Here is a 12,875-nt window from a genome sequence, read left to right on the forward strand (position 1 = left end):
ACCTTCAGCAAATGTACACTGTGCAACATAGCTATGTTCTTTTTATATGCACTGATATAACATCTTCCCAAGATTTCCAGAAGGCATCAGCAATTATTTACCCAAAATTAAACATTATTTATTATAAACACAATATATTTGTTTCATGGTTTTGACCCAGTATTTCTGTAGCTGGTTTGGTTATTCACTATGACTGCTTCCTTCCTTTTAGACAATACATCTATCAGCCACATATTAATTCATGCTTCTCTCTTCACGGAGACCCTGGACTGGATTGCAAAGGATCAGAAAGGTTCCCCCCTTACAGACCCTATCTTTCCAATATAAGTGGAAGAGTTCATCCGTCTTTGATTCTGCATGGTAGTGCTCAATAGTGCTGCAGAGTCAAACAAGCATATGTAAAGGCTCACGTGTTTGGGGAGAACACACAAGTATTCTCTTATCCTCAAATAACTTTCCAATCACCTAAATACAGCCCTCCATGTTTTTAAATCCCTCTGTAAACCTGCTTAAGTGTCTCCAGGGATCTCTTTCCACTTCTCCCATGCTTCTGCTGAAGGAGATTTTCAGGCAAATCACATGCCAAAGCTCCTTGAAAAAGTCTCGCCACATTCTTCTCTAACACGACTTACTTCTTTCACATTAGTTTGAGAAATAATGATGCTAGTGGATTTTTGTGGAGTTTGTCCTTATCTTATTGTGTGAGAGAATTTTAAAGAAGAGCAAGACACACAACTATAATAAGCAAGATTCTCAACATGAGGTTCTAACCATGTACCTATGGTGAAGCAGGGTTATGAATTCCCAAACTGTGCTAGTATCATTCTCCACCCTACTCACATGTTCTGGATATGACACATAAAATGATGCCACAAGTCCATGAGGTTTTAGGTTTACAGTGCACTCAACTAACTGCACCACAACCAAGGTCTCCTCAAGAAGGAAACAGACTGCAGACATAACCTCTAGCTCTGCTTAAGTGACATATTATTATATTGATTCTTAGTTTAAAAGTAATTTTGGTTTTACTTCTATTTCAGAAACCGTCAAGTACTTATTAACAATAACTTCTGCATGTATGTTTTTTAAAGGAGGTAAACGGGGTCTCAAAAATCCAATGTCTGCACATACATTGCAAAAAAAAAAAACAAAACCAGTTTAGAGAACAATGTAGGCATGTGTTTTTAAACTACTGTTCGTGCAGTCTGGTCAGGACTGTGTGACACAGTATACAGTGTTTTGTCATCCAAGGAATGTCTTTGATCAAGAGTTTATGCAAGAAGGAAAAAAAAAAGCCATGAAACCCTAATCCGTTCCCACAGTCCAGTAAACGTGAGCTGGACAAACACTGGACAATAGCAGTAAAGCTTGCTGCTGGAACAATAGCTGCAACTAAAAAAATTAAAGGGTTGCTGACTCACAGTTCCTACCATCAAGAAAGATTCCATGCAGTGTTGATTATTCTGCAGAATCCTGAAGATGCTGAAGGTTAAAAATGTAATTACTATTACATAGAGATAAAGCAGCAAAATATGCTGCTGAACAATCAAAAGTGAAAGACAGCGACAAATACTGACATCGATTTTGTCTAGCGCAGAATTGGGATGCAGAAACTGAATAATCAATCTTTCTACCTAAACATTTTGCTAAAATAAACGCCGTAATTTTATTATAAACAAATATCAGTTAAATTCTTTCAGTAAGTATGCCACTATTCCAGACGCCATTCACACAAATTCTGCCTGACTACAATCAAGCTTTCTAATTTTCCAAAACAAAAGCTGTGCTGTTTCTTATACCTATTCAGAAATCTTCTCTAGGCAATTTTGCCACACCAAAAAGATACACAGAATTCTGTATTATTGGTAATTATATGTATATTAAATATGATGGAAGAATTAAAAAAACACTGTATAGCAAGCCACTTTAGAATCAAGTGGCATTAACTATGGCTGATTTTTTTAACCTTTCATATATTTCATAAGAATGAACGGGTACTACTTTAATAAAGATTTCCAAAGTCTCCTATGTTGGCTAAGTTTCAGATAAGCTTAGTGACCATGTTTCCTTCTGCATAGCATTACATCATCTGGTAGAGCTGTACGTATGTTCAGGAGTTGCAAAATACTTTAAGAATTTTAGGATGAAAAATGCTGCAAGAATTTAATTATTACACTTAGGGAATAAACTCCTGTGATTAAGGTAGGAATACCAACAGTGTGATGCCAAAGAGATATTCAAGTTAGCTACAAATGAACTAACTGTAAAAGCAGTGTTAAAATAGAGCTCATTTCGATATTTAACAGCATTGTACATCAGCTAGATCAGTGCTTTGTTCCAACACAGTCTGCTGCGTTAAGCTGGCTTTAATTTTAGCTCAGGTATCACCCCATTGCACAGGGTAGTCTAGACAACCCCAAAGAATCCAGTATCTCTTCTTGTCTCTGCTAAGGAAACCATTATTTTCAAGTTTGAGTGCATGTAGTCACATACTTAGGTGACTGCCTTCAAAATAGTGCATTTTTTTAATTTAAATTTTTAAACGTCAATAGAGGCTGAGCTGGTTCTGCAATTCCAAATGCTGGGACACACTGAAGTGCTTCAGTACCAGATCGCTCTAGTTGGCCTTTGTATGTTAATCCCAGACACCAAAACTTGCACCTGGAAACTTGCCACAGAACTCATTTCATACCTCCCAGATCTCCATTTTCTCTGGTGACATATAAATTTCTGTAGTAATGTGTACTGTCATAACTTTATCCATTAAAAAAACAACTGGCAGACTGCAAAATGAGAATCTTCATGGTTACTTACTAAACTGTGAAAGCTTGGGGTTTAGGTTGTAATTAGACCAGAACCCATTGCCAGAAGAAGTTGCAAAAGGCAGCATTCAAAAGGCACTGACATTCATACTGGATAGCACCAAGAACATAAAGAATTGTAACACTAGTGGAAATATTAGAGTTTGTTTCAAACCAAAGCCTTTCCTCTTTAAGATCAGGGTGAGACACAGTATCACACGTGCACTGTTCTATCTGCCTAATCCAACTTTGTTATAACCTCCTCTGCAGTGCCCTGAACAAAATTTTTTTTTTTTTAAATTTCCCTCAGAAATAAAGATTTTAATCCAAGTGGCCTTCTGATAATTCTAATACTCCAGCATATTTCAAACTGCGTCCTTAAGATCATTAGGCACACCAACACCAGCACTTTGTCAAAAACATGTAGTGCTTCATGCTGCTATCAGCGCAGAAATTGCTTAAGAAAGCAACTACCCTGACAAGGAGTCATCCTCATCTTGCTTGCCCACACCTTTACCTCCAGACAATGACCTAAGTTAACATCATCAGTATTCCCCTTCAAACATTCAACACTGCCAATTAATTACAGGACATTATACAAAAAAACACCCACAAATGTTCAAATAAGCCACATAGGGAGAAGGCACCCACTTTTATTTAAGAACAAAACTAGAAAAGAATCTAAGATTATTAAACCAGATCTTGAAGCAGAGGCTATATCTAATAAAATATACAGCTTTGGCAGCTTATGAGTAAATAAATATTAGATCCAGGCCTGTAGTCGCATGATTTTGATAAACAGAAGATTCCATTTTTAATGCTCTTTTCTTGTAATACCTTAATGTGGAGACAGGTGTTAAAGCTTCACATTCAAAAAGGGATGTAAATGCATACAGGACAAAAAGGTGTCAACAGAACAGGATCTATGGATCTAAAAACTCAAAAATTCAGATTATTTGATGTATTTCTGTGGGGTAAGTCACGTATCTTAAAAGGGGTATGAGTTTTTACTCTGAAGCACTGCAGAGTACTAGGGTGCAGGCAGACTTTTGACAGACGGACCTCCCTTTGTTCCAATACAGGAAGTTGTATTTACAGCCAAAGTGTAAATAAGCATTCATAAATACATCCTAAGGTTCAAACTCTCTTTCATCTCTTCAAAAACTAAAACTTGTAGGTTTATCAACTTTGGAACTGATCTACTGAAACATTACAACTCCTAATTTTATCTCAATGTAGTCCATCTATTTAAAAATGTTGTAACTTTCCAGAAATCCTAAAGACACAGACCAAAAGGTGTACTTTACTCTCCAAAAATAATCCTACAAAACCAGAGTGTTTAAACCAGCCTTTATTTTTCTTCCTCTAAATAGCATATAACCACAAAGCTAGCAGCACAAGTTTGCACTGGTTCTATGCACACACTAGAACACACTGTTGCTTATATATTTAATAGCTTGATAGCAATCATATCAAAAAGTCACATAATTAAACAAGGCATGCCAAACTGTGAAGCCAGGCTTTCCTTACACATCCACACACAAATTATCATAACCTTGTTTCAGAAAAACGTAACAGGATTTCAATGAGCCAGACTACCCCTACAGGGTTGATTTTTAAGTGAACAATTGCACAGCCACATTTTTTTTCTGATTTATTTCACCCATTTCTGTTGATTACTGACATTCAAAGCTGAAATTGATCCCCTTCACATTACAGTTTACAACAAATGGAAAGTATGCTACTTAATGAAGATAGAACAAGTATTTTATTAATGAATTTTACTAGGAAGCTTTAAAAAACTCCATTTTTTTTTAATTGTACTGATCTAGTACGACACAGATAACCTACAAAGTCAGATTTACACATTCTAGCGACGGCTGATTCGGTATCAACAGCTGATGATCCCATGGCTATAAGACAGCATTCAACCAGCACACACTTCTGCAGGGAATTAATTCACTGTAGGCAGTTTACGTTGCTGATGCCTCAAAACTGACTCTTTAGTACATCACATGCCATAGAAAGAAAAGTTAAGAGTCTTCGGGACTGCAATGGCTTCAGTACCCTAGCAGTGACCAGCTTTGTATCCACCTATCAACAGAATTCTATAAGCCACAGTTTCAGCTGAGAAATGACCATGAAGAAACAGACCAAGCAGAATGCAATCCAGGCAAGTCAGAAATTTCCAAGTTAAATGCTTCAAACATTCCTCCCTAACTACCAAGCAGTAACTGGAGGCAGTGAATACGATACATTTTTAAGTCTCAGCAACTTCAATGATTTTAGCAGCAATTAACTTCACTGTTCTTAACAGATCAAGTACTTCTGCAAAATTTCAAACTTGTTTGACAATATAGCACAAAGCCACAATCTCTATGCCATACTTTAAGAACCACTATGATAATCTACAAGACTGCATTTTTCCCATATCTCTTCCACCCAGTCTTTAAAGCCATACTTAAGTTGCACAGTCAAGCATTCAATCCAGGAAATGTCTGAATGACCATGGGCCACAGAAGCTTTACCCAGCCTCCCTGTGCACAGATCTTCTGATAGGTCTTTAATTGCGGCGTTAATGCTTGCTTCCACCAGAGTCCTGACCACTCAAGACACGGGATGAGTAAGCAGAAACCAATGAAGCCATTTATAAAAATTTGGTTTCATTTGTTACAGATTTTAAGATGATGTTAACATAACAGGCAAGGCCTCAAAAAAAAGAAGAAATCACAAAACTGAATACTGTTTTTTGAAATTTTGATGGATTTTTCCCCCAGTAGCATTCTAGTTGGCTTAAGCACACACCTTTCACAGGTGTTTGCCAACTGTAATGTTCCTCATTTTCTAGGTGACTGATCTGAGAAACACAGGCAAAAATACAAACATGCAAAAAAGCTACGTAAGCCACTCGATGCTGGCAAGAAGCACATTCTGAAGCACTCAAAATGCAAAATTACTTGGAACGAGTCACATTAGACATTTCACATTAGTTAAGGCAAATCAGTATTTTTGACGTAACCTGGGCTTTAACTCCTTAGCTGTAAGGTACAAAAATACCACTACACTATGCTGTGAAGGCTCCACCGATACAGCCCTCAACAACACAGAAAACCCTACTCCGTTGCAGAAAACGGTTTAAAAAAATTGGCACCAAAGAAAGTACACAACTACATACCCAACAGAATTTTTAACCATACCTCATTTAATAAACACCATCAGGCCCATACAAGACATGCAACAGAAGATATTCAGCAAAACACAGACTCATGAAATAAGAGATTCCATCAGTATGTACACACATACGGAGCTAAATTAAAGACCTAGCAGCAAACCCTAAACTTTGCATAACCCAGTCTGAGATTCTGGTTGCTACAATCTTTATAGTTAAATAGATGTATATATATATATATGTGTGTATTTATATAATAATTTATTCTAACAATAATACTTGTTATAAATAAAATTAAAGCAATAAAAGAAAATTTGCCACCAAACCAATTTTCAAAGTCATTGACCGCCTGATCCACAAAGACCCTTTCTCTTCTTAGTCAAACAAAAATAATTTTGCTTTTGATACTCTACAGCAGCACATTCATGTCACTTACATATCATACACTTCTATTAAGCAAATGCTTCACAGATACTTGGAGCTCTCACATCCCTTTCTCTTGCTTTTACATACATTTTTGTAAACCATGTACAAAGATTCCAAAAAAGGCTGCATTTTAAAGCACGAATACTTAGAGCTCCAGCTTTTACTTCCCTTTGTACTACCATTTGGAAGAAAACAAAACTGCCTTTTTTAGACCAAGATCCAGAGGGAGTTTATTTAAAGTATAATTCATGGACTTCAACAAAAGATTTTGAGTCAAAACTTCATCACAGATGACTACCTAGGGATTCATTTCACTAATTTGAAGTAAACAGGTAAAATACTTTGATTTGCAAAAATAAACTGGTTTGTGGATACAGAGACAACTTCTTCAAATTTGTGTTTCTCTGAAGTGATAATAAAGTCAAATTATCTTTCTTTTCTCTAGTATGTCATCTTCTTGTTTTGTGTCTACCTATTTACTGAGATTACAGGGTATGCTAGTTTATTTTGCTTCTATTTTACGGTACTTGCAGTTTGGTGCCTGTCATGGTTCCCAGTAGTTTAGCTGCGTAACAGTTAAAAGCCAACCGCACTCAAACTGTCCCAAATTAAGAGACCATCATTGCTGTCTTGTCCCTTCCAAGGTCTCAAATGAGGAAACAAGCTACACGAGTCCTACCTCAGTATTACTTTATTTCACAGAAATTCACCACATAACTGGAAGAGCTGGATCATGCGCACATATGTTCTGCACTCTGTTTTAACAACTTCTATCTCTCAATATTTGTGAACTCTTAATGATCTGTTTCTTACACAATACAACCTCCTCCACTAGATGGCTCTGACATTCACTACGTGTATCAAAGCTGTGTGAACACTTAAAATACGTATGACAATAAAACAAAGTAAACCAGCAACCACTTACTAAGAAAAGCCTCTGACATTGGCATACTTGTATACTCAGAAAACAGACAAAAATTAAAACATTATTTTGAAATAAATGAATACACACACGTGCAACTCCCTCCATATTGTCAGCAAAACTGTTTTTATCTTCAGAGTCCAAAATCCAAAAATGTTAGCAGAATGCATGTTCTTCATATCCCAGTTGGAATGCACAATGTACATTTTAAAACTCCAAGTTGTTTATTTTCTTGTATAATAAAAAAGCTGTACAAGTAAAACAGAACTGAGGTCTAGGTGGCACAAAGTAGTGCTGTTCAAGGATATGGCCATATTAAAACATGTCCTTCACCCAAGATACCTGACCCTCCGTACAGCTTCAGATACCCACAGCAGTTTTATCTGTCTTTATGAAGCTACACTATGCCATGCAGACTTAGCCAGACATGCACACGTTAGAACTGTTGAAAGATCTTCTAGAATTCATTATATAACTGTATCGCCAATAGTATGCAAAGACATCCAGCACCCCAACCTAAAATACCTTTCAGGTAAAATAACTGACGGTGTTTGCCTTCAACATAGTTGAATACATTTAGCTGACAGCATCTGTTTTTTGGAATGAGACTAAAGAGCACATTTTCAAGGGTGGAAAATAAAAAGTTATTCCTTGATAAAAGCTACTAATAAATACATTTGATCAGTATCACAACTCTTCTGGTAGTCATGCTTCTCTCACCGATCACTTAAATTGCTAGCTTTTTGGGTCTGGGTTTGGTGGGGGTTTTTTCCCCACACTGGCTCAGTCTGCAGAACTAGCAGAAAGTACAAATTTCATGTTCTGAGCTGCAGCTACTTTATGAGCAGGTATCTAAACCTTTCTCCTTCACATTCTGACTTCAACTGTCATTCTATCCTTTACCCACAGAAATGTTTCCTACTGCAAAGTCTGCAGGAAATTGATCATATTTTACTTCACCTACAATATTTACACATCGTGTAAACTGAGTGATCTGCATATACAGATTTTTAAATAAAATATACCTTTAAATAAGGAAACTGCAAATGTGTATGTTTTCCTTCTGAGGAATTAATCTATTAGTGTAAGGCTAGTGAGGAATTACAGGAAGCATTTCTGTTTAGGAAGTTTACACACTAGTGTTTCCTAAAAAAACCCTGGAGATGACAAATGTTAAATGACATACAAGAAGTAGTATTGCAAGTTCAATGGTTTTCCCTTTCCCCTTTAATATTTAGCAACTCTTCACTATTTTGATTTTGTTTAAAATAAGAGTAGATAAACACTTTTCCAGTTAACTGTTCTTTTAATGTTTCTTCTTTGGTCATCCATGTTTATCTTCATTTGTTATATTCAAAATGTTAGTGAAGATCTTGCAGTACCAATTCTAAAATCAGACTGAATATTTAGCATTGAACAAACCTAAAAAAGAATACACGGAAGTGTTTCAAACCATCTATTTTCAAAGCAGAATGTTCAACAGAACTCCCAGTTCCTCCATTTCTCTTCTTCTGGTCCCACTGGTCAAAAATACTATTTGACAATTAATTACTTTTCTTTTAAAGAATATTTTTCTTCTATTTTGCATTTGCTATCTGTTGGGGGATTTTCAGGTACCAAGTATTTTCGCTTAATTCACTTCCAGTATTTTACTATGACTGCAACATAAGAACAATAATCGCTTTGCACAAAGACTGTCTTTTTGAACAGGTTTAGAGACTGAATATTTTCAGAAATTAATATCATTGTGTGCTAAAATAACAACTTAATCCTACAAACCTGTTTAAATTTTCCTCTGATTTTTTCCAGGTCTTCTTGCAGCTTATCGTAAGTTGGGTCCTCATATGGGAATTTCTGAATCATCCCTACTAATGAATCCAGAGCCCTCATCTTTTTGCTACAAAAAAAAATAATAAATCAAATCAAAACAGAGAAACCAAATAGCCTACTACAGAAGTTTTTTCAATCAATCAATATGAAAATACTAACACTTATATATAAATATTAGAGCACAGAACCCAGCCCTGCATCCTCCTTTAATTCAACTTCTCCCATTTAGCTCACTGACAGTGTCTATTTGATACATATTTAAGCCATAATCAGAGATTCAGCTCAGCACAACTGACAAAGTTAAGGTTTCCCTTTTAACTTACCTGCCAAAACCCGAAAAATATTCAAAGATCTACAGAAATATTGATTAGATGACCAAGATAAACAAAGAGACATAATAAAAAACCTCACCAGAATAGAAATCAAAATGTCTGACAGTATGTTGGCAATTCTGTCAGATGAATTAATCAAAACTGTACAGAACAAAAAATATGGAAAAAACATTGAAAGTCAGAAAAATGTACATTGGAAGGGACAGCTGGAGGTCATGCAGTCTACCTTCTGCGGAAGCTGGACTAACTTCAAAGCTAGATAAGGTTGCTCAGGGCCACTGCAAACCAGATTCTGAAAACCTACAAAGATGGAGCTTCCAGTGCCTCTCTGTACAACTTGTTCCAGCACTTAGCTGCTTGCACTGGAAAGGACCTTCTCCTTACACCATTAGAACTTAACTTGCTTAAGATGGTGAAAATTGCCTATTGTCACTGTGCACTTCTGCAAGGAACGTGTCTTTACCTTACCTAGAACTTCCCTAGAAGTGGTACAACTAGGTACCTCCCTTGTCTTTTCCGCAGGCTGAAGAAACCAAGCTCCCTTATCTTTTCAATATCACATGGTCCAGCACATGATACCACCCTAGCATCCCACTGCTCACCTTTCTTCTGGTTTTCAGTATTTCTTTTGTATTGGGGAAGAGGCAAAACTGGACACCATAATTTGAAACAGTATTAAAGGAACGGGGATTATTATTATTTTTTTTTTAATAAAAAAACCCGTACCTGTTCTTTTCATCTGTGCATTTCTGGAGCAGACACTGCCACGTCAGTGCAAACCCCAGGTAGTAACCAACCTGCAAATGGTAAGAATTTTGTGATGGAAAAAACCCAAACAGGTAGTGTATATGTAGTCAAACCAACAAAAGCACTACATTGTATCCCCTTCTTCAGGACACAAATCACTGGATATGCAAACATGTTTCTACGCTGGCAATACCAGTAAATTAGGATAGGAGAAACAAGGGCCATCTGTGTTACACAGTACAAGAAGCAGAAAACTTCTTGTAAAAATCTACTTAGCATCAGAGGACAGACTATTTAAAATGCAGAAAAAAGTAATTCCGCAAAACACTAGCTGTACTATATATGCTTTGAGCCCCACATTTATTAAAGCATGGTAGTAGGGAAGCAGTTAGAAAGCAACCTATTTAAGATGTTTGGTATTTGTTTTTGCAGCGCTGTCAGTTTATGCAGTCCACATACAGCCCTACAAAAGAAGTAGACAAGATGGACCAAGTGAGCCACCAAACCAACCAAAGAGGAAACTCCCCTTTTTTCTGAGTTAAGAGGCAAACAATTTTACAGGTCTAACTCAGCAGGCTAGCATGGAATCAGTAAGAAACATGAACAGATGATTAGGCCAGCTTTGATGCCAGAACTTTTCATTACAACTTTGGACACCAAATGAAATAGGAACATAGCTAAGTTCTTCAATGCACCAACTGGGTACTGTGTCTAAGCCTGCCTGAGGGATGTGCCTGAAAACAGACACATTTTAATTATAATGTCTTACTTTAATTATCCATCAAGCAAGGCCAGCATCAGATCAGTATCATAATTTTGCCCAAGACATAAAATAGGCTCACAGGTCCACAATTACTCAAATCACTCTTTCTCCCATTTAACATGACTCACTGTCTATAATCCTACTGTCCTCTGGAGCTTCCTCAATGTAAGTAGATTACAGCACTTCTCTATTATAGTCTGTCTGGCACTATTTTGTATAAAGCTATCGAGCTTTGGAGACTGCTGTTTAACATTGTCATCTCAGAACAAGACAGTTGTAGCGTAAGTAGGAAAATATTTCATTACTGCATCACACCCAAATACAAATCAAAAATCTTACAATAACCAAACTGTCAAAATTTTGACAGTTTACCTTTTTCACTTCAAAGCAGATTAATTGCATTGCTACTGTTTTTTCTATAGATAATTAACTTTCTGAAACTTGAAAACATCAAAAGGGACAACTGTCAAATTACCCAAAGGTTTTCAATAGATCAAATAGATTTAGGTTTGTGGTGCTGCACTCAAAGTCTGCCATGAATCCTGTAGTACAGCTTCCCAACAAAGCCGAAAAAGTTCAGTTCAGGTCCAAAAATACTGTAACTATATTATACAGATCTGCGCACACCCCATGTTACATAAACTTGAACTGGACATAAGAGACAAGTTAAGGTGCCTCACAACCACTCTCCAATCCTTGCACTTCTAGAAAGGGCTGTTGATTCAGGTATGCCATTGGTGCAACCAGAATTGCCCCTTTAGGGTTCTCCACGTTCCATGTTTATCGCTAATGCTGAACTGCAGCAGATGGTACAGGGGTGGAGCTTTAGCAAGAATTTTAGGTTACAAAAATAAATGTATAGTTCATTGTGATTTTTTTCTGAGCCAGCTTGTTTGAATTTATTTGTTTCTTCCTACCCTCCCTTTCAGGAAAAAAAAATAATCAATATCCTATACAGCAAATAAGCTCAGAAAACATAAAACCATCTGTTAATTGCTCATATCAAAATACCACCTTTGAACTAGTTTTATGGGTCTTCTTGGACACATACAAAGCAATGGAATCCAGCAGGCCTCTGACTACCAATATATCAGGCTTTGCTTAACAGTTTCTGTGTTACAGTAATTTTCTAACGACAAAAAACATCATGATTCTGAAGTATTTTCCCATTTACCTCAGACCCAATCTTGGCACCATGGAGCGATCCATACCTCCTGCCCTCAACAACTCCAGCGTGACTGCCTTCAGCATACCCCTCCTGATACCCCTCACTGTGAAACCTATAAAGACAAAAGCATGGATTTTTATTACCTATTTTCACTTTATATCAAACTCACACTGCACACAAGCAGGTCACCGAAACAAAACTATGCTGGATCACCTCTGAAATGCAACTATCCATATTTCAAAACTCCACATAACTGTTTTAAATTAAGATGCAATTATGCACACCATGATCTTTTCAAACAAGTTTATAATAATGTGCCAAGAATAGCGCACTCTGCAATCCAGCTCAGGACTTTTACCAGAATAACACCGCTAACTACAAGCTCACAACTCCGGGCCAATTTTCCAGACGGCGGAAGAGCCGAGATCGAGCAGGTCGGTCGCTCAGCAAGAGCAAAGAGCGGCATTTCTCCCGCCCTTCTCCTTCCTCGCCCCTTCCCCGGGCTCGTTACCCGCCCTTCGCCCCACAATTTTTCCTTCTCGGCTCCTCCTGCCGGCTGTGGAGACCCAGGCCCAGGCCCGGACTCAGGCTGAGGCCCAGGCCCGTGGCGCCCCTTCCTCCCCTAGGCCGGCCGTTACGCGCGGCAAGCGACGAGCCCGCTCCGGCCCCACCTCCACCCCCGAGGCCCCCGAGCCCCAGCCAAGGCTCCCCCACCAG

At 37.6% G+C, this 12,875-nt stretch overlaps 1 protein-coding gene across 15 annotated transcripts in view; it reads right to left on the reverse strand.

Moving 5' to 3' along the window:
* LTO1 (LTO1 maturation factor of ABCE1) overlaps nucleotides 1-12,875 on the reverse strand; it is a 30,528-nt gene that overhangs the window by 17,515 nt on the left and 138 nt on the right. For 11 of the 15 annotated variants that reach the window (XR_005829932.1, XR_005829931.1, XR_005829930.1 and 8 more), the window contains exons 2-4: nucleotides 12,165-12,270; nucleotides 10,207-10,277; nucleotides 9,098-9,215 (exon numbers count right to left, since the gene is read on the reverse strand). Coding sequence is in view for 12 of the 15 variants with exons in the window: in XM_040608742.1 (XP_040464676.1) it covers nucleotides 9,098-9,215; nucleotides 10,207-10,277; nucleotides 12,165-12,270 (295 nt within the window). In the remaining 3 variants the exon portion in view is untranslated. Of the gene's footprint in view, nucleotides 1-4,134; nucleotides 4,896-5,982; nucleotides 8,741-8,827; nucleotides 8,852-8,884; nucleotides 8,977-9,097; nucleotides 9,216-10,206; nucleotides 10,278-12,164; nucleotides 12,271-12,875 lie in introns of those variants that run through there. The other 4 variants (XM_040608738.1, XM_040608741.1, XM_040608748.1 and 1 more) reach the window with 4 other exon arrangements.

Source organism: Falco naumanni, chromosome 10, assembly GCF_017639655.2.
Source record: "Falco naumanni isolate bFalNau1 chromosome 10, bFalNau1.pat, whole genome shotgun sequence".
NCBI lineage: Eukaryota > Metazoa > Chordata > Aves > Falconiformes > Falconidae > Falco > Falco naumanni.